Source organism: Orbicella franksi, chromosome 7 (assembly GCF_964199315.1).
Source record: "Orbicella franksi chromosome 7, jaOrbFran1.1, whole genome shotgun sequence".
In the NCBI taxonomy this organism is placed as follows: domain Eukaryota; kingdom Metazoa; phylum Cnidaria; class Anthozoa; order Scleractinia; family Merulinidae; genus Orbicella; species Orbicella franksi.
The window spans coordinates 17,213,423-17,235,530 of NC_138151.1; the positions used below are offsets into that span (position 1 = coordinate 17,213,423).

Sequence of the window (22,108 nt, forward strand, 5' to 3'; positions counted from 1 at the left end):
GACACTGTCGAGGCTGATTTGCGTAAATTTAAACTTGCCGATTTGATTTTGTTATATTTTTGAGTGGCAATTCCTGGTTTCCTTAGTCTAGATACAATCTTCAACCAACTAGTCAGTTTTGTGAAAAATGATACCCTATTCTAGACCTAAAGGCTCTGATTTATATACCCTATCCTGGAGTAAACTGCTTGAAAACCGTACCCTTCACAGCGGCACATACCTATATAGCCCATATATGGCAGTGCCCCCCTCCCCCCGGATCTAAACAGGTCGAAACAGCTGTCCACGGTTGCAGTTCTTGGCTTTCAGTTTGGGCCGTCATGATGTCATTCTCGCGTTAAGTGTTCTACGTAGTTATCAGCCTTTCTTCATTGTTGTTCCTTTTAGCGAAACCGATTTAACTAATGACCTCAGTTTTGGCTTAAAATTTTGGTGACGTTGAGTTCTTACCTGCGTCACAAGCAGTTTACACTGCCGGTCATCAAGGAGTTTGCGACATACCCAGCTGCACGCCAGCCTAAAAACTCTCAAGTTTTCGTTCAAAACACAAAAATCGGACACCACAGATAAACAAAACTGAGATATTACAGAAATTTAGTTTCAATGCATGCCAATTAAGTGGAGTATTTAAATCCATATCACTGAATTTACTTTCGTCATAAAATCACTTTCAATTTTTTCGGCACATTCCTGGAACCGCTGGTCAAATCGTATCAAGGCTTCGCCAAGTGAAGTGGATCTAGCCTTTCGGCCATTTTTGCCTTGTATAACAGTTTATTAATAAGCCTGTGACTCATTAACAGAAAAACGCAACAGTTAGCACCGTCAGTCTCTTTATCTCAGTTTCGACGTCAACGTTTTAAATAAAAAATCTTTGGCTTACCACGAAATCGGTAAGAAAATGAGGAAATAAAATAACTTCTTTTCTAAACGTCTTGTCAAATCGCAAAAATTTCTTTCGATCAAATGTTTTCCGAAAGCCTCAGAATCAAAACTACTTTGGAGCACTCAGTTGACAATAAACTGATTAACCCCAAAATGACTCATTCCCACGGGATGTAGGTCAATTTTTTGCAGCTGTTAAAATTGCAACTAATTTGCATGATAAAACAGCCCAAAGAAATCAACTACTCGCGCTGATTGGTTTAAAATCGTGTTTCTATCGATAGAAACACAGAACGAGCTGTTGACGTAATGATGGCGCGAGCAAAGATAATTTACATTTTGATGATCAAAGTAAAGCTGTTTTCTTTTTTCCGTCGCGGAATTTCTAAAAAGAAATAGAAAACATGTTCTCCGTGTCTTTGTCGAGTTTAGACACACTCGTGAAAGTTTGGGAGAATTCGAAAAAGCTGTGGAAACACTCGCCTGCGGCTCGTGTTCCCACAGCATTTCTCGTTCTCCCAAACTTCCACTCGCTTTCTTTAACTCAATTGAAACACGATACATTTGAAAAGTACAATTTTTAGGGGTGGACCATTTAACTTTTGAGAGTACAGGTATAAGCATAAATTTCTTTTTACACCCTTTCATGCAATAGGAATTTTGTTTTTCTCAGGACGTGTTAATGGATGGCATTTTATTCTCCGTGTAACATTCATTTTTTTCTCGCTTACTAAATGTACGTGAATTTTTTTTTTCAGCAATGGCCAAGTGAATGATTAAAAAAACAAACAAACAAACAAACAAACAAACACCCCCCCTTCCCTCAAAAGTTCAATAGTGCACCGCTTATGTAACAGAACTAGCCGAAGTTGTTGCGTAATGATGGCGCGCGCAAAGATAATTTACATTTTGATGAGCAAAGTAGACAAGTTGTTTTCTCTTTTAAGTGGAAGGATTTATTCGGCGCTGTTAATTCATTTATTTGTCGTTAAGGCTGAAGATCATAAGGTTTCTCTTCCACCTCATAGACACATGTCCAGAAACACTTGTGTAACTCTTGCCATAGAATTTGCTAAAAGAGGTAAAATGATATATATACAAAGAGAAATACAATTATAAAACCGAACGTTTTCAACTTAATTATTGTCATAATAACTGTTTGCTGATTGGCCCAAAGCAAGTGCTGATTTTGAGTTCCCACTTCATTCGTTGTTGAGCTTATGGAATAATGGACGATTCAGTAAAGCATTGACAAACTTAAGAAAAAAATGGTTGGCTTCCTTCCCAGCCGACACAGCAGGGTGTTAAATTGAATAACGTCAGTACCGCAAAGAAAAATAGATAAAAGAACACTCTGACGTCCCTAGCTGGTAAATGGCTAGGAAGCGTTTTCAGCACAAAACTGAAAGTGCTGGTTAAAAAGAATTAGTAACCAAGACAAGCACATCATATGAAGGTTCAGTTTTACGGAAGCAGGCAGGACAGAAAAAGATTCACAGATTCTAGTGAGAAAACGCAAAAGAGGAAAGCAATGAACAGAAGCCTTCCAAGCCAAGGGATGTTGCCGCTTGGAGTCTACTATTTACTGGGAGGCGAACTGCCATCTTGTGCCACTGAAGTCAAAGCCTTTCTTATTTTTTTTTCAGTGATCAGCATCGTCACATTTCCTTTCACTGCTACCTTAAACGCGTTGGTTATAACGGCCGTGAAAACAAAATCCCGAATGAGAGCGATCAAGACTAACATACTACTCGCGTGTTTGGCCACGACCGACCTGATGGTGGGTGTGATTGTTCAACCTCTGTTCATAACATTAATGATAACTATCGTTCGAGGAAATTTCACGACTATGTCGTGTGCTTTACAAAATTTCACACAATTTGTCAGGAGTGTCCTTTGTGAGATTTCTCTTATCCACCTTGGTATGATAAGTGGGGAAAGATAACTCGCCATGAAGCGCCCCTATGCATACACTGCCTTGGTTATTTTCCCTTATATATTCTGCACATTCCTCTTAGTATTGACAGGGATGTATTTTTAATCATCAATAACACATTTATAGTCCTATCTTTCGCTATTATCGTTTTCTGCCAAATCAAGGTCTACCGTGAAGTTCGACGACACGAAAAGCAACTTTCAACTCAGCAAGTTACGGAAGAGGCAAGGCAGAAATTTCTGAAAGACAAAAGGGCTTTTAAACTGACAGCTATCATCGTTTCAATCCTTTTCATCTGTTATATTTCCATTTGCGTTTTTAGAGTTGTGCTTATAGATTTTCGCAGTAACATGTCTGTACAAACGGCGTATGCATGTTTCTATTTAGTTACGTATATGGAAGTATTGAACTCGTTCCTAAATCCAATTATTTACTCGGTCAGAATGAGACAGTTTCGCGTAGCATTTATTGAGTTAACTTGTAGAACTGCAAACATTGCTAGAGCGGAAGAAATTGAGATGCGAGTGTTTAGATCACACAACTCTGTTGGACAAACAGGACGAGGACGCGAAGGAGCTCGGCAAAACGCAGAGCAATGAAATACGAACAACACTGACCATAAAATGCTTCGACAACACAAAATTCATCCCGCACAGCTGAGCGAGAACTCGATCATAAAACCGGCACAGCGCCGCCATAGCATATAAACCGATCACTGAACTGAATTATATTTATCACCATTATTAAAAGAATCTTAACGTTGCATTATTTAAATAATGATGTGTTTGCAATAATGTGAAAATAAATGCAATTTATGACTTTATTTATTACTGAATGATCTCGGATAGTTCGTAAATAGAGTGGGAAATTCCCTGGCTTTCTTTGGTCAGTGACCGTAACTAAAAGTGCACGCCCTTTTTCGATAACAAAATTTCCGACGATATGGCAAGTCTTTTCAGAAGTCTATGAAGCCTAGAAAAGAAAGTAAACTAGCTCAAAAACTATATCTTATGGAGCTAGGCTTATGTGTATAGCTTTTATAGGATAGTGTTCCCTACGGGTGTTCAGAGTTCAAATGTAATTTTAAGACTGAGTCACAAATGTTTTAATGTCAATGACAGGCGTACACTCGCGTCTCCAAAGATCTCGTTTTTAGCCTATTTTATTTTAGCTCGACACCTGTAATTTGCCAAACTTTTTGTAAGTCCAGTGTTTTGGCTCTTTTCCATTGCAAGATGTCTTTGAAACTCTCAAAAAAGCGAGGGAAAATAGAACAAAAGAAAATCCAAAAAATCAATAAGTTAATTGGTTTATTTGTATTTTCTACTGAAATTTACTAGTTTTTCCCTTCGACTTACTTCAAACAAGAGATAATGATCTATCCGAGTTGCTTCGTTTTCCAAGCTATTACTTTTCTATATCCCTTGAACTGGAGAGTTTTCTTTAATAAATTCAATGACAAGGCCAGCTGGTCGGCGCTGCACGAGTCGGCACCGGGCCCCAAAGAGAATATGCAGTTCTCCCTAAGCTCCTCGAGGTTCGAATATGCATGGCGACGCTAGACTTATTGACCATTATTCAATTTAACCAAGAGCATGACATGTTTAAGTAATTTAAGCGTCTGATGCAGTTTCAAACGTGGCCAGCGTACACCTTGATCTCGTGTTTGCACTGAATATCTTCTCTTTACTATAAACACCTACTTCGTGTAAGCTTGCGGAGTCGCTAGTGTCTACACGGCAAAATTACCTTTTAGCTGGGGTGGGTGGGAGAGCAGCATTCGAGTTTGCAACGGAGATCAAGGCCAAAAGACCGAGAGTGGAACGCGTTACGGGGGGTAGAATGAATCCGACGGAAATTTGTGGCCATTAAAAAGGCCAATATTCAGGGCTCAAGGGGAGGGGGTTTCCAAAGAGACGAAGAGTGGAGTTATTCCTGACTTGTGAAGGGGGAAAGAGATTCATCAATGGCGGTAAGGGAGGGATAAACCATGCGGGTCGAACGGTGACTTTTCGGCGGGGAACCCGTTTCCACGTATCCAGGGGAAGGAATGTAAGAGAGGCGGTCGCCGGGTGTGGAGGTTTGTTTAACGGTGGCACTAGACAACAAAATTATGAAGGAGTATGGCGAAGAGATGGTAAAGTAAAAATCAAGTTGATCCAATAAAACTAACTTCGTACTAAATCTTGTTCCTCTGTGATGGAAAGCATGGTTCACACTAAAGATAAATCACAATAATCTTAGCTGTACATACTGCTGTCGAAAAAACAACAGCATTCAGTATGTTTGCGTTTGTCCTTCTGACCTCAATGTCTTGTAAAACAAGTTTCTAATTAGTGTGAGACTCAGCAACACAAAAACACAAAAGTAACCGCCATTACATTCTTTACCATATTATCAGCTCTGTGCATTTTGTGTAATCTTAAGTCTTTACCAAAATAAAGTTACTTGATTTCTAAAAATCTGGACAAATCGCGAAAATTATGGTTGGCTAAATGTTCAAAGACTTCAAAACGCGGGAAATTAAATCGATGTGAAAACTCCGTAAAATGTGAGGTAAAAGAGAAATTACTAGATTGCAGAGGAGGTTATACGAAGTTGTTTTTCAATGAGGGTGAGATAATTTTGTAAATCGTTTGTTTTTGTTGATGCTTTCTACATTAGAATAGAGAAGGAAACTTTCACATCGATCTTTTCGGCCTTGAAATTTTTATCTACACCCCGTTTATTTCTGTTAGTTTGTGAATCTATCAGTCTTTTCAAATATGCAAGCTGATTTTCTTTCTTTCCGTTCCTTTATGTTACTTGTTATTATGTTATTTACTGAGCTCGGGATATCCTTCGGTATTTAGCAGCTGTTGCAATCGCAACTAACTTCTATCGACAAAAGAACTCCTTGAGATATCGGCCGATACGCAGTTCGTTTTCAAATATTCAGATAACAGTTCAATACTGAAGAGAATTTAGTCAGCGCCGTTTTAAAAGCATATCTTTCTTCCACCATATACAAATATGTCCACTTATACTTGTGAAACTGTTCGGTGATTGGCTTAGAATAGGTTTTGATTTGGCGTTCTCACTTCAATCGTTGTTAAACAATCTGGAGCTAAAACTGGAATAATGGACGATTAATTCATGACGATAGCGGCGTTTATAGCAAAAAATTGCCTTACTTAAAAATGAAATTAAAAAAAAAAGATAAGAAACAAACAAACAGTAAATTGAACAGGAGATTACTTCCGAGTTGACTTTTGCGTCTTTGTCAAAACGAGTCTTCGTGCGAAACCATTCATATGAAAATGTGTTTCCGCTACAGGATTATTCGCATGCAAATCAAACTCATTTTCCTACGAAAAGTTTTGCACGAGGACTTGTTCTGACAAAAAGCAAGCGGCAACTCGAAAATGGTCTATTTTTTCAACTCCAGAGATAAAACAATGAGGCATGACAACAATGCACATACAGAAAGTGATCAATTGTAACATGAAATTAAAACTGAAAAATGCCAGGTGAAAAGTTAAAAACTTAACAAGCACAAGTATAAATAATGAGAAGCCAGTTTCAAGGAAGCAGGAGAGAGAGAGAGAGAGAGAGAGAGAGAGAGAGAGAGAGAGAGAGAGAGAGAGAGAGAGAAGTGCACGGAATTTAAAAGTTAAGTGTATCAACCAAAAGGGAGAAGCAATGAACGGAAGCCTTCCAAGCCAGGGTATCTTACCGCCCTAGATGCAGAATCTACTCTGTGCTAGGTGGAACACTGCCACCTTCTGCCACTGAGGTGAAAGCCCTTCTTATTTTTCTCGCAGTAATCAGCATCGTCACATTTCCTTGCACTGCTGCTTTAAACGCGTTGGTTATAATGGCCGTGAAAACAAAATCCCGTATGAGAGCCATCAAGGCTAACATACTACTTGCGAGTTTGGCCTCGACCGATATGATGGTGGGTGTTATTGTTCAACCCATGTTTACAGCGTTAATGATTAGTATAGTTCGAGGATAGACAACAACTCAAACGTGTACATTGCAAAACGTCTCACTCTTTTTGACGAATGTTCTGTGTGATACGTCCCTTATCCACCTTGCCCTAATAAGTGGGGAAAGATATGTAGCCATGAAGCACACTTTCTTGAACAATACCGGACTTGTCACGGAAGCTCGTTTGCTAACTTGTTTTGCACTGGCTTGGTTATTTTCTCTTATCCTGCAAGCTCCCCTGCTAGGTGACAAGACTGTATTTTTCTTAACCAATCATATTTTTATCGGCTTGTCCGTTGTCTTCATCATTTTCTGCCAAATCTCGGTCTATTGTGAAGTCCGACGACACGAAAAGCAACTTTCAACTCAGCAAGTTATGGAAGAGGCAAGGCAGAAATTTCTAAAAGACAAAAAGGCTTTTAAAGTGACAACTATCATTTTTCATTGCTTTTCATCTGTTATTTGCCAATTTGCGCTATTAGAATTGTTGTAATTAGTAATCGGGACCCGGGGGAGGTACTTTGGGAATTTCTGGGTGGGAATGTGCCGCTGGGACCCTGGAACCCTTAGCCTATACCAGAGCTAGTTCAGCTGAATTGTGCTAACCTATACTAGAGTAAACTCCCGAAATCCCCCCATCTATCGACACTGTTGAGGCTGATTTGCGTAAATTTTAACTTGCCGATTTGATTTTTTTATATTTTTGAATGGCAATTTCTGGTTTCCTTACTCTAGATAAAATCTTCAACCAACTAGTCATTTTTGTGAAAAATGATACCCTATTCTAGACCCAAACGCTCTGATTTATATACCCTGTCCTAGAGTAAACTGCTCGAAAACCATACCCTTCACAGCGGCACATACCTATATAGCCCATATATGGCAGTGCCCCCCCCCCCGGTAATCGGGATAACACGACTAGAAAAACAGTGTATGCATGTACCTTTTCAGCCATGTTGATGGCAGTACTGAACTCGTTCCTAAATCCAATTATTTACTCGGTCAGAATGAGACAGTTTCGGGTAGCGTTTATTGAGTTAACTTGTAGAACTTCAAACGTCGCCGAAGCGGAAGAAATTGAGATGCGAATGTTTGGATCACACAACCCTGTGGGACAAACAGGACAAGGACGCGAAGGAGCTCAGCAAAACGCGGAGCAAGGAAATGCAAGCAACTGCCATCATGAAATGCTGCATCCGATCATTACAAACTAATATCGCATGCAACTGAACTGCAAATGCATAATAAAACCTGCACAGGAGTGGTATAGAATAAAACCTGAAAAAGGAATGCAATTTGTTGACATCATGAATCAGTAGGAAATCACGCAAGCAATAAAAAGATAAACAAATTGAGAATTAAAAATCGGAAGAAATAAATGAGTAAGGCAGTAGACTTATAAAAGAGTTAACAACTTTACAGAAACAATTGCCTTTTACAGAAACAATTTCACTGTAGATTCACTTACATTCTTTTTTTTTTATATAGGAATATTGTGTTTTGCCGGCCTTGGCTGAATCTTCTTATTTTCCTGTCGATTTTAGTCAGAAAGCATTCCTGTGAATATTCCTAGATTAATTGATTAATTAATAATAACGTATGACATTACTACTTTCAAATGTATTTGGTGTCTGGATGGTGATCAAGTAATTCTGTAGCCAGCCTGTAGGCATTACAGTCTGGTATGACGCGCATAACTTATTGCAGAAATGTTATCAACCCTGGGAACGAGGTTGAAATGTGATATTAGCATCCAACATACGGCTAGTGCTGTTTTTGTTGCTTTTTGGCCAGTTTTGCCGTTGAGAGCAAGGAAGAATTTTATATGGTTTAGTTATAAACATGTAACTGTATTGTTTTTACAAATTTTCAACACACGAAATTATATACGTGAATACAAGTTCTTGAAAAGATTTTTGGTCCAACGACGTCAACAGTCATTTTGAAAATTCTTCGTCCTTTCAAATATCCTGGACTTGGAATGATGTCTTTCGAATAATTGAAACTTTCATTCAGCAACTGTCCGCCATGTTATTACTTGCCGAGATGGCAAAGGTGGGGAGCTCAGTAACCAAGCTTACAAATGTTTTATTCACCACCTAGCGTGGCTAGCGTGATAAGCCGAGCTTTTCGACCAATCAGAATGTCCATTTCGTATATTCCCCTCTGGATATTATACTAAGTTCTTTTATGAAAAAGAAAGAGTGTATTGTCCTTGGGAAAAAGAAAAAAATTATATCTGCTTTTGTTTGCCTGAACGTTTTGGAGAGCTTGAAAAGAGTTCGAGGAGACACTGTACTGTGGAAACACTCCACTACGATTTGTGTTTCCACAGAATTTGTCATTCTTCCAAACTTGCATTCGCGTTTCTATTAAGTCAACTATCACGCATAGAAATCTTGAGTTCATAATCTAATGCTTTAGAATAAATCTACTAGTCGTTCAAAACTTTATCGAAATCTTCTTCTGAGACACTTCGAAAACCCCAAGAAGCAGCCGTCATTTTTTTTTTTAACAAGGGCACGCTGCTACGCTACCCACTACCTATCACAGAATAGATAATGAGTAGCGTGGCCAATCAGAGAACGGCATTCGTGATAGAACGCTAGTACCTTTATACTAAAACTCAATAGAAACACGGAGAATGTTTCTTATTTCTTAAACGATCACGAATTCTGAATTCCAATAGTTTATGAGAAAAAAGGGAAATTAGCCAATTTTGAAATTCTAAAATTCTAACTTTACTCCGAGACTTGGGGGAATAAAACAAGAGACAAGTTTTATTCATCCGACAACTTCGATATGATTTATATGTGTTTTAATCCCCCCTAAAGCCTTACGCGTCGCGAGGAGAATGTGCCTTTCCATGACTCCCTTGGGCCCCGACCTTTCTCCAATCCAATCGTCTCTCACCAGACTCTCGCCAAAAACACTGAAGTAGCTTCTGGGTACGAGTCAGATTCTATATGACGTAAGCGTTGCATCTGAGTATTACGCGACCATGTAAAAATGACTAAAACTTTACTTGTTCAAGTAAATATGTTCTACTACGGCGTCAGAGTGCTTTACAAATCTTTCTTACTTCCGTGGTATGCAGAAAGGTTACTAGGACTAGTTTTGACTGTGGAAGCGCTCACTCTCATGCAAGGTCCAAAAATTTAATAAACCCCCACGGCGCTTAATCGGAGAAATAAGGTATATAAGGTATATTTTTAACAGAAGAGTTTTATTTATTGTTTATATTATATTAAAATCTTATTACGGCCAGTTCATTCTGGCCTTAACAATAGCAGTCGGTTATTTTCTTATTCAAAGTACCTTTTTATACGGCCACCCCGTTAATACGGCCAGAGTTTGCGGCCCGTTGATGGTTTCATTGTATGTGAATTCTTACCCTTCTGTGCGTGGCTAGAAATTTGAAAGATACTTTTTCGTGGATAATATATATGCCCTTGCAACTAAATATTTTTATTGATCATAGTACAAACTAGAGCAAAACAAACTGAGGCAAAATGAAGTAAAACAAAATGCTAAATCGACTACAGAAGTACTGAATAACCTGGAAACACAGGCTAATATAAAGCTGACTCAATGCGTGGGACTGAGAACTGCTATTGAAACATGGATTCCCGAGAAATTCTCTAAACTGACGTTCTATGTGAATCTTCCCATAGTTATCAATCCATGGCTGTTCCAGTCTGAGTATTAAACTCCACAACAGCAGAGCGAATCATTTGTTTTTTACGAAGTCTTTCCCAGCCACTAAAACTGTAGCCTGTTGTAACTTGACTGAAAAACACTTCGGACAATCTCCCGCTAACAAACACGGCGATGGTCGAGACGATTGCGGACGAGTCGTACAATACCACGTTAAAGAGGAAGATCGCTGATAACGCAATAACCAGAAACACCAATATAGCGATCACATTCCACAACATACGGCAAAGTTCATTGGCAACGGGTAATACTTTGTAAGTGTTACAGACGAACCAAAATAGGTCTGTTGGAATGGTCTCTTCATGACCGGTCAACTCTTTCCACTGTTCTGAAATCATTTCTTTGATCTGCTTGTATCTGTTTTGTAAATTATTGAAGCAAAGATGGATGTTTCTCCAAACCACAAAAACAAATGTTACATAAGGAATTGTTACTTCCCCGTTAAGAGTTAATCCCATGATTACAAAACCGACCATTCGCACAACAAACTGACATGAAAAAACTGCAAGGATGAAGACACTTAAGGTTACAGTATACCTTCAGGGGTGTCTCGCGCGCAAGCGATGTAGCGCGTGCAGTTTAAGCTGTAGATACCCAAACCCCTATATCAAATTAAAGCTTATGGGGCTGGCTATCAAACTATACCAAGAATTTTGAAAGAAAATGAATTGTCGAATTTTTCACGACCACTAAATGCGAGCGCCCGAATCACCTTTCGAAAGCTACAAGTCAAAGCGAATTTCGTTTTTCGCCAATTTAATTTTTTCCTCGGTTTCAGGGCCCAAAGCGCTTAAAAAACGTGTCTGCGTTTTGGCATATTCAATTGCAGTAAAAAGTTACAGAACATTTTCGAAACAGGATTAAAAAAATGTGGAGTGATCGTACAAAAATCGCTCTCGAAGAAAAAGTATTTCGAAATTAACCATTCCCAGACACGCTTTTGTAGTTTATATGTTAAACTAGCCACTGTCCAAATTTAAGAGCAATTGAACAAATTCCCTTTGAGTTATAACTCTTTTAAGTGTCTGCTTCAAGTGAAAAAATTTATTCGAGAAAACAGCGCTAAGAAAAATTTTCTGCTTCGCAAACAAACTCCGCCCACAAACGCCTTCAACTGGGTTCTCAGATAACTAAGCCAATCAGTGCAGGGAAAGTTTACTACCGTTAACCTCCTGGTGAAATTTACGCGCGAATCTCTAAAAAACTCTTGTGTTTCGCAATGCGCTCAAGGAACCGAAGGCAGAGAGATAATTTTTCTGTAGCTCGGTTTTTCTTGAAGCTGGTCTGGCAACATAGAGAAGACTAAAAAGGATACGAACGCTAGAGTGGCTGAGCGAAGGAAACAAACAAAAGAAAGCGCGGAGAGCAACTGTGTGTGGGCAACTGTGCATGGATAATATTTCAGATGGTCTCAATGAGTCCGACGATTCGTCGATATCGGACTCATCAGAAGAGTCTCTGTCAGCATCCCTGTTATTGCTGTCAAGTTCCGAAATTTTTACAGAACCTTTCTTTTCTCTTACCACGAATATTTGCCCGCCTTATACGATAACTATAGCTTCATCCGCGTGGCGAACTTTCGCTTCTTCACTCATTGATGTATTTTCATTCGTTCTTCGCTGTTTTCGCTTTTTCGAACTGGTCCATGGTTTAAACGTGGTCTATGTTTACTTATAACTTAATAGAGACACGCCTAATACCAAAGATGCTGGGTAGTCAGAACAACAATGCAACAACAACAACAACAACAACAACAATTTATTGGTATTCCCATATAGATGGTGTTACCTAAATGCAGAATCGCTAAATAAAAATTCAAAAAACGAAACAAAATACAACAGCAACCAGAAAGAAAAATAAAAATAGTTAGTTACAAGATTCTTCATTTTAAGTTCCAGGGTTACAAAGTTCTCTTATTTGTAGTGCTTCATATGTAAAGTAACCTAGTTTTTTACAAATAAAAGTATCAGCATTGTTAAATAGAAATATTGTTTTCTCTGTGTTATTAAAGGAATCAAATTTTGGATATTTCTTGATGATGTCATTTGTGACTTGTTGTCTAATATTATTGTATCGGTCACAATGAAATAAGAAATGCATTTCATTCTCAATTTGGTTAGAACGGCAGTACTGACAAATTCTAAGAGTTTCAGGTAATTTAGGAGTACAGTGTCGCCCAGATTCAATTCTAAGATTATGATTACCACATCGGAGTTTTGCCAAAGCTTGTCTATGTTTGAGGTTCATTACTTGTTCTAGGTACTCAGATTTGCTTACATCTCTTTTAAAACTTGAGTAGAAATTCAACTTTCTGTTAGACCGAATTATCTCCATTTGGTGTCTTTTCATATCATTTGAGATGTGATATTTTAGTTTTTGTAAATTATGTTTGATGATTTGTTCATTGTAATTGTGTGTGTTTATATTATGCGGATGGTTTTGGTCATCTAAATAATTTTTGATGATTTCATTGACTGTTAACATGAAAGAGGACTTTGCTTCATTTGCCAGTTGATTGGAAATATTGAGGCATTGTTTGGCAACGCTATCTTCTGGGAGACAGACTAGATGTAGCCAAAATTTAATAATTTTTGGAAGAATATTAAATTTTAATGACAACCGTCCTGTTTCGTTTCGAGCGGCAATATTTGGTGCTCTTCTGTTGAGGCCGAGGTAATATTTGTAAAACTGTGTATGAAGTCTTTCCACAGGGTCTTTTTCCCATTTTTTGAGGTTTATGCTATCGTATGCTCCCCAGATTTCGGATCCGTATAAAAGTATAGGTTGAAATAGAGTATCAAATAGTTTATTACACATATTGATAGGAAGTTTATTGAAATCAAGATAACGTTTGGATGCGAAAATGGATCTTCTAGCCTTCTCAACTAAAGCCTTTTTAGAATTTGAGAAGCTTCCATTAGTGTTAAATGCTGATCAACTGAGTAGTCAATTCGTGACATCCATATAGGTAATTCCCGCGAAAATCGTCTCGGTTGATTGCATACGCGCTATAGGGCTGTCAATCAAGAGGTAAACTTTTACTTCCGGTGAAAACGTAAAACCGCCATTTCTCCGCCAATATTTAGCCTTTTTCAAATTTTTTTTTCAGAAATTAGAGATTATTCTTCGACCACTATTTTGACCCAAAAATCCAAATTTGAAGAAAATTGCCGACCCGAAGGTATACTGTAACCTTAAAGAGGAGTAAACTAGAGTTAAAAACAAGATGCCCCTATACACTGGGCGTTTGTGAATATATCTAAACGTTACCTTCATCAGGCAAAAATAGGGTGAGTATATTATGGTGCATATAACTGACGCAAATAATATAACTAAAAATGCTAGTAATGAGACTACTGGAGCAAAAAATAACATCAATAAAGCAGTCCATAACACACAAATTACATGTCCGCATAACGAATGCAGAGAGTGAACATGCGTATCATGTAACTTACCCTTGCGGCATATGCTTAGAAAAACTTTCAACAGGGTTAACAATTTCTGTGGAATTATTTGAGGCACGGCTTTTACTTGCTGAATTATTTCCCTTTGAGGAGTAATGTGACTCGCTGAAGTTCCCTTTTCTGGTCTCCAACACACAATTAATACGCCCGGAATTATAAAATATGGCAAAATAAACAGAACATACACAAGGGGTTTATCCAAGCTAAACACGTTAAGGTAAAAATCTGCTACTTGAAACAGGAGCTTTTTGGAAGCATCGTCGAGATGATTACTTTTGATTATGAAGTACAACACTAGCTTTATATAGAAAAATATCGGAATAACACAATACCAAATGAAAAACAATTTTACGTTAAATCCATGGCTTAATGTTGGTAGCATTTTGACGCAGTTTCGAACCATCATTGCGAAAGTGATTGGACTTAAATCATCTATTGGGATTGTTTCAAAAGCGGAATTTCCGATGTGGCTGCCCTGTTCAAGATCATAAAACGTTCCCTCGCCTCTTGTTACGGTTCGGCGAGTTTTTAAGCTCTCAAGGGCGGTTTGGTCTTCTAAATCGTTTGTTTCGCAGCTTTCGTGATCTTCTTTGAAAAAAGAGTCAGGTATCGCACACAAAAGCAAAGGCCAGTACAAGAACACAGCCCCTACAACTACTGCTAGGATGGCGTTGAAAACTGCCAGCCATTTGCTCTCTTGAATATCCAGATCACAGTGAATCGTGTTGTCATTACCATCTTCACCTGCAGCACAACACATATTTAAAACCGCCGCAATTTGCTAGAAGTTAAGTTTCTCGTTATATCCATCAGTGCATTTGCGATCGCAACGTCCTGACACGATGAATTAACGTTAGCAAGACATCCGCTTTGAAGTTCTTTCAAATGCACCTCTATGTTTGTTGCTTGATTCTTTAAAAGACCAAGCGATAAGACGTCGTAATCATACGACAGAGACAACATGGGTTCTCGAATACTTTGGGCCCAAGTCCACCGGTAAGGAAGAATTTTGTTCTTGGAGACGAGAGGATTATACTTGCTGTTGTTGGAGATTTTGAAGTTAATGTAAACGAGTCGAACACTCCCCTCGGAAGCTTTCAAGACTGACTTGCAACGATGTAGGAAGTCAAATACGACAAGACAACGAGAAAGCAAACAAATTTCTCCCGGGCCATCTTGCTTACTTTTAGCGGTGAATGGGCTACTGTGAGCTTTTGTTGTAAAGGTTAACATTTATATGACCCTACATCACGACATTTTTACATCACAATATCACAATGTCGCATTTTATTTTTGATGAATAATTTGCATTCTAAAGAAGCTACGATCGTCATGCGGAACTCCTTGCGCTTTCAGCTGAAATTATTTTCTTTTTCAAACAACGTGACTCGTTAATTATAGTCATCTTACTGTGAAGGCTTGGTAAACTGAAACCCAGGAAATTCTAGCCCGTGTTGCAAGCGTAGACGGGAAAGGGGTAGGGAGGCAAAAATTAAATACATCCGCGCTTTGCCTCCCCCTACCCCGTATAACGCCTCTACGCAAGCTGTATGGGTTATTGACCAAGTGTAAGGTCAAGATGGCTGGATATTGGCCAAGTTCTTTTTTGCGTGTTTATGGACCGAGACGGAGTCGAGGTCCATAAACTCGCAAAAAAGGAACGAGGCCAATATCCAGCAATCTTCACCGAACAAGCTTGATTTATATTTATTATAGAAGAAGTACATGCTGATGAATATCTGAATGTTGTACAGATATTACTCTACCCGAACGACTTCGCTGATCGCCGAGGAAAAAGCCACACACATTGAGACAAGAATGCTTGAGGACCTTCAGAGAATGCAAATAACTGTGGCTTTTTTTAAAGAACTGAGGCTTTTTTTAAAGCAAATGAAACTTTATTGGAAGGCTTACAACTTATCTGTGAGATGCTTCTTAAAAATCCAGGTGAAAATGGAAAAGCAACAACAACAACAAACAAACCAGGAACAAACAAACAACAACAACAACAACAACAACAACAACAAAACTGACTGTATTCCCAGGGTTGTCTCAACGAGCGGCAAAGGTACGCAGCGTGGAGTACTGGGACTAGTCTGGATCAGATCACGTGACATGGGTGTAAAGAAAACGTATTCGGCGCGGACGGCCATGTTGACTGTAGTGGTTGGACGCTAAAATTCTGTTTTCGCAACCAAGTTTCCCTCTAAACAGGAGATCATCAAGGCATCTGGGTAGCGAAAGGAGCTCAAATAACTTCAGGATACGTAAGGTCAGTTTAAACTTGAAAAGTAGCCAATCTTTAGGGAAATAAACCAGCGGCTTTTAGTCACGAATGAATTGTGGGTTGCAAATATGGAATGAATAACTGTGCAATCGTTTCGCCTGATGTTGTATTGTACGTCCATTCTTTAATCCAGCAAAATACAAATGCAAATAATTTAACGCCGGTTTACGCGGATTTCATCTGTAAGATTGTTTTTGTTACAAATAGAGTCGAAAACAGAAAGAGTACATTACCAAAGTGCGCAGAAAACTTATCAACGTTGTACAGGATACATTTAGTGTCTGAGTGTTTTAGCGTGCCCCATTAGTACTTTACCTAAATCGAGTCAGTAACTTAGCAGTTATGACTAAAATTTAAGGATGAATTACCAACGCTGCTACCGCAACGTTGCTTCAAAGAATTTAGATTACGATTTACTGCACACTTCAGATTGCACAGCAGTAAATTACGTTGCAATCGAAATTCCTTCAACTCGTGTCGCTGAATTAAAACATATTGAAAGAGCTGTACAATTTCGTCTATACAGTGTACCTAAAATAACGGAGAAATTAACACTGCATCGCCAGTTTAAAGAATCGTTAATTTTGTTGGATAGTACATGATGTTATAATTTTATCGATCGAATTGCGCAAGGAATGGAAGTTTTACTCGCAATTTATTCTATTTGAATTTAAATGTCATTGCATTTCCATTGCTGATTATTTTGGTAAAAAAAACATTATCTTATAAATGTAGCTTATTTCACTTTCGCGTCTGTGTCGATAGGTCAGCTTTTACAAATATAATAACCGCCTTTGTGTGCGTGATATTATCCCTTTCGATATTCGATAGGGGCAAGGTTCGTTTTTGTCAACTGTACTCGTCTATTCCGTTTTGGCAACTTTCTGTGATCACGTTCATGTGATAAATGCTCACACTGAAAAAAGGAAAAAGGTACAAAAACATTAGCCATAAGGACGATCTGTAAAAAAGTCATAAGCCTCATACATGCAGGAGAGAGACCACCTGGTAAACGGTCGTTTGGTCGCCAAGTTGATCAGCCTCTAAATGTCAAGCCTCCAACCAGGCTGGGCTTGTTCAAAAGGTGGATAACACTATCCACTGGAAAAATCTCAATCCTCTTGAGCAACCCAGGCCAGAGGTCCAAAACACTGTCTATTTCTTGTTCTTTAAGAGTGAATATTGGTGCTACTGGGGGCTAACCAGCTAAGGCTAAACAGCTTGGAGGCTAAACAACTGGTAACCGACCAACTTGTTAACAGTACTGAACTTATATGTATCTGAGGAAATTTTGTAACAGACAGTTCAGGACTATAATGCAGTCTTGTCACAGGGTTCAAAATATTACAATTTTATTCACCTGTGTGGGCTTATGCATGTAGGTAGTTCTGGTTGAAGTTGTGTCATATCATGATTGTGGTTGTAAATGGGTTTTATTGCTTATTTGTGTTTACTTCTCTATTTTTTTTTTCAGATGTCATGTATGAATGCAGCTATAGCCCTTTATGACTACAAAGCAACAGACAGTGAAGAACTGTCCATTAAGAAGGATGAAAGACTGGTGGTGTTGGATGACAGCAAGGGATGGTGGAAGGTGGAAAATTCAAGACATGAAAAAGGCTATGTTCCTTCCAACTATGTGAAAAAGAGCAAACCTACAGGCAAAAGCTGGTTAAAGGGAAAAAGTACCAAATCACCTAAAGAAAATGGAGCAATGTCGTCACCTGGTGAATATTTTGTTCCTCAGGATGTTTTGGCTGGATTTGAGACTGTGATTGCAAAATTCAACTTTCAACCGCAGCATGAAGATGAACTTCTGCTGAAGAAAGGAGACAGGATAACTGTTTTAGAAAAGAAAGAGGATGGGTGGTGGAAGGGAAAAATTAGAATGCAATCTGGCTGGTTCCCATCCAATTATGTTTATGCCGAAGAGGAGAACTCAAAACCTGCGAGTAAATCTTTGCCAAAGCCTGTCCTACAGAAAGTGAGGACATTGTACACTTTTGATCCCAAAAATCCTGAAGAGCTTAGTTTTAAGAAGGATGAAATTCTGGATATTATTGAAAAACCTGAAGATGACCCCGAGTGGTGGGTTGCTAGGAAACAGGATGGCTCTACCGGCTTAGTTCCGAGCAATTATATTACAAATGTAGAGAACAACGCTAGTAAAGTACCGATGCCAAGCTCTGAACCTGTGATCGACAACAGAGTGCAAGGAAAAGTTATTTTACCTGAACATAAGAAACTCCCATTCGCTGACAAGGTTTGGTTCTGGGGTAAAATTACTAGGGAGTATGCTGAGAAGATGTTGAACAAAGCTGCTGCAGATGGAGACTTTCTAGTGAGAGTCAGTGAGACGCAGGTAAGCAAGGGGCCTGTTTAGCACTAGCTTTGAGAACTGTGAGAAAAGTGTAGATACTGTAAAGAGTGCAGTCTCTCTGCACTTTTTGACTGGTTGTCAAAATTAAAAAGTGCTTAAAATATCATGTAACTCAAATTTATTAGGGCCTTTCCATTTTTTTTTTCTGAAGGGAACAGGGATGGGATAATTATTTGGGGCATGAATTTTTTTTCACCTTTAGGTTGTACATGAAACAACTTGTGCAAGAACGTTTTTTAAGTAAAAACAGGACCTGGTTAGTAAGCACTTAATTGATTTTTTATGAATAGCACCCCTTGCACAGTTTTTTTCAGCAGTTTTCTCTGTGCAGGAATATTTTTTTGGAAATTGCCTCCCCCACCTTAAATATAATGGTCTGCCCTAATGATGCACAAGTATAATGTGCAAGAATTGTTTCATGACATCACTGCATGCATAATACATTGTAACCTGATAATGCCATGTGATGTAAGACAGTGATGTCGTGTTTTTTTAAGCAATGATGAACTTCAGGTGTCCATTCGTACATTGTAGTGCATGCAAAGCTTTGAACATTTTCAGGACTGAACTCTTGTATGTCACGTCTTATCTCTCTTAAGGGAGGGTTTCACGGTTCGGCACATGTCTCTAAATCAAAATACCTTTGTTCGCTTCTTAGCACTGTTATCATTTTAAAAACCCCACTCAGATGTACAGATAGTTCAGTAATCATGTACTATATTTAGTCATGGTAGAATGACGGATGACCAAAATGCTGAAAGGATTTCCGTGGATTGTATCAACGCTATAATAGACCAATTTCAATATATTAAAATTCAGCCTAACACAATAGACCTCAGCACGAGGCTCTGGGGAATAACTACAGAGTTTGTGGGGTTAATTCCCCAGAGCCTCGTGCTGAGGTCTATTGTGTTAGGGTGAATTTTAATATAACGAAATTGGTCTATTTGACTATTGAATTTAGGTTTGACCTGTATGATGTATTCTTCAGTTGATGATTAGGTAACTTGCTGATGATTGATTTGTAAACAATGAAAAACTGGGCCTGTGCCAAAGAGTGCACGGGCGAACAGATACTGGCAGACATGCCCCAAACTGTGAAACCCTCCCCTTAAGACAGTGTAGGCCTAGCCCCAGTTGTTTGAAGGCTACATAGCGCTATCCACAGGATAAATCACTATCCAGTGGTTAGGTGTTAACAAAACAAACCACACTATCCACTGGATGGTCCGGTGGATAGCATTATCCACCTTTTGAACAACCCGGGCCAGAGCCTTAGCTGGCAGTGATAGACCATGTAACTGAACTACATTGTAAACAAGTGCGATCAGTGAGCTTTTTCAACAGCTGCACCTTGTTGGCAATGTAGTTTACCTCAATGTAGTTCATCTCACTTTATCAGGATTGTCACATGTATGAAGACATACATTTAGTGGAGGTTTTATTCTTTTTACATGAAGCTGCTTTGGGTTAACTAACAAACTTTATGGTAGTGATGCTTGAGGTTCTACAGTGTCCATGCACAACATGAATTTACTGGCACATTGCTGGAAGTTAATTTAAATCGAGATAGCATAGAAGTGCAGGACAAAATTAAATTCACTTTCTTTTATTTTTCTCATCAGGAAGGTGGCTATTCAGTGTCCATGAAAGCTCCAGACAAAATCAAGCATTTTAGAGTGGAGTTTACTGATGGAAAGTTTAAAATTGGTCCACGGAATTTTAGCACGGTGGAAGAGTTAATAGAACATTACAAAAGAGCTCCCATTTTTACTGATAAAGCTGGAAACAAGATGTTTCTTGTCAAGCCTTTTGAGGAGGGCTCCTAGTGATAGATAATTCTAAAAATCTTTTAAATTTGAGGGACTGAGTAAGATAGTAAAAGCTATCTAAACAGAGAATTTTACTTGGTTCTTGTAATTTGGATGTCACCAGTGTCTGACAGCAAAATTGTACAAGATCAATTTTGGAATATGGACTGCAGATGGTGTATCTTGACCCAATAGTTGTTGTATTCTGTATATTTTGTGCATGTACATGTAATACTGTTGTTGAAACTTTCAAACAACCTATAGCTAATTATGAACTACATGTATATAGCATTTCAATCCCAGTAGTAAGTAGGTTACTGTACATGTATGTACAGAGTCATGCAGAGTCTGACAGTCAGCAAAGTAGAAATGTACAAACGAACTGTGGCCAGCTCAAATTGAATGGTCACACTGAATGGTTTTGACAGACTTGCAGTTGGAGCTGGTACCTCCAGTATGGCAAAACTAGTAGTACTTTTTCAAAGTACTGCTCCTTCAGGGACCGTGGAGGGGGAGGGGCGGGGAGGGGCTGGAAGGGTTATGCCCTACCACTTTTATTGCTGGGATTTATTTTCTAGGGCTCCAGTTGACATGGATAAAAATACGAAACACAGACCTTAATGTTTCTTTTTCTTGGCCAGATTTTTTAGCCCTACCTCTTTAAGATGGTCTATGCGGTTCCTGTCCCTAGTTTCATTAATTTGACTGGTCACTGTTGGGTTTTACTTGAACAGGCTCAGAAGTCAATAGCTAGAAACTGGTGAATGAGTATAAAGTGCAAGTAGGATGTGGGTTTATACGGTTTGTCTTCTGTGTGTTCTACAGGTTATGTAGATAGTGTTCTTGAATTCAAAATCAAAAATAGTTTATTGGTATCCAATGTAGGTACATTGTATATAAGTTCTGTACAGTAAATTTGAAGCAACAAATGTGAATGTTTGCACTTTAGAGAAGTTGGTTACAAAGCACTGGAAATGGAGGAGATATAATATTTTGAGACCATCTTCAATGAGTGTTTGGTCTTTCTCAGGCCAATAATTATTACTCATTCTGGGCTGTGTGATTTTGAGTTTTTAAAGCCAATGATTAATACATGGTGTTCAATTTGGTGGTCATTGTGAGAAGCTAGTAGTGAAGTAATTGATGTCAAAGCTATTTATATCTGAAATAGCAATTATTTCTATCTCATCAAATCCCAGTTTAAAGGTTGAGAAGATTGCACAATTCCTTGTGTACTTGAGCATAATGGTTAGGTGTGCATCTTAAGACATCTTAGGTCAACCCTTTTTAGTTGGGTAACAAACAACAGTAGCTAGAGTAGTTGATTATTTTATACTCTTTGTCGTCATCTATTTGTGAATTTAGTATTACTTGGATGTTCTAAGTACTAGCAATTTTCCTTTCTGATCAGAACTAACTCTTACTGGGTTTCAATAATATAATGAACCTTTAAATACTGATTTCACGCTTTTTCCAAAAATTGGCAAGTTTGAGGTTTCATACTTTCATGAGTTTGTAACAGATTCTTTTGAAACGTTGCATATTAACTAAATTCAGGATGGTAAATTGATCTATGGAGGTTTTTGTTTTGATGTTGCATGACATCAGTAAAAAGGTCAATTTGTTCCAACTTGTCAGAAGCTGTTACTGACAGCA

At 38.5% G+C, this 22,108-nt stretch overlaps 2 protein-coding genes and 1 pseudogene across 2 annotated transcripts; 2 read left to right on the forward strand and 1 right to left on the reverse strand.

The window, feature by feature from the left end:
- The first annotated feature begins 1,730 nt into the window (after positions 1–1,730).
- Positions 1,731–3,670, forward strand: LOC145493552 (histamine H2 receptor-like; annotated as a pseudogene).
- Positions 3,671–9,304: 5,634 nt separating this feature from the next.
- Positions 9,305–14,745, reverse strand: LOC145492790 (uncharacterized). Its single transcript, XM_081472174.1, has 2 exons — positions 13,704–14,745; positions 9,305–11,029 (listed from the first exon to the last, which is right to left on the reverse strand). Exons 1-2 carry the CDS (start codon positions 14,732–14,734, stop codon positions 10,471–10,473), a joined length of 1,590 nt encoding a protein of 529 aa, XP_081328300.1. The 5' UTR covers positions 14,735–14,745; the 3' UTR covers positions 9,305–10,470.
- A 1,080-nt stretch (positions 14,746–15,825) lies between these two features.
- Positions 15,826–21,306, forward strand: LOC145493822 (SH2/SH3 adapter protein NCK1-like). Its single transcript, XM_081473295.1, has 3 exons — positions 15,826–16,246; positions 17,736–18,623; positions 20,267–21,306. The coding sequence occupies exons 2-3, from the start codon at positions 17,736–17,738 to the stop codon at positions 20,468–20,470; spliced, it is 1,092 nt and encodes a 363-aa protein (XP_081329421.1). The 5' UTR covers positions 15,826–16,246; the 3' UTR covers positions 20,471–21,306.
- The last annotated feature ends 802 nt before the right edge of the window (positions 21,307–22,108 follow it).

Excerpts from the sequence above, each read along its gene's own strand:
- LOC145492790 (XM_081472174.1), bottom strand. The coding sequence starts at position 14,734 with ATGTGTTGTGCTGCAGGTGAAGATGGTAATGACAACACGATTCACTGT. Across the intron at positions 11,030-13,703 it reads CTAGTTTACTCCTCTTTAAG|TGTCTTCATCCTTGCAGTTT; the intron begins GTTACAGTATAC and ends TGTAACCTTAAG.
- LOC145493822 (XM_081473295.1), top strand. The coding sequence starts at position 17,736 with ATGTCATGTATGAATGCAGCTATAGCCCTTTATGACTACAAAGCAACA. Across the intron at positions 18,624-20,266 it reads TGAGAGTCAGTGAGACGCAG|GAAGGTGGCTATTCAGTGTC; the intron begins GTAAGCAAGGGG and ends TTTTCTCATCAG.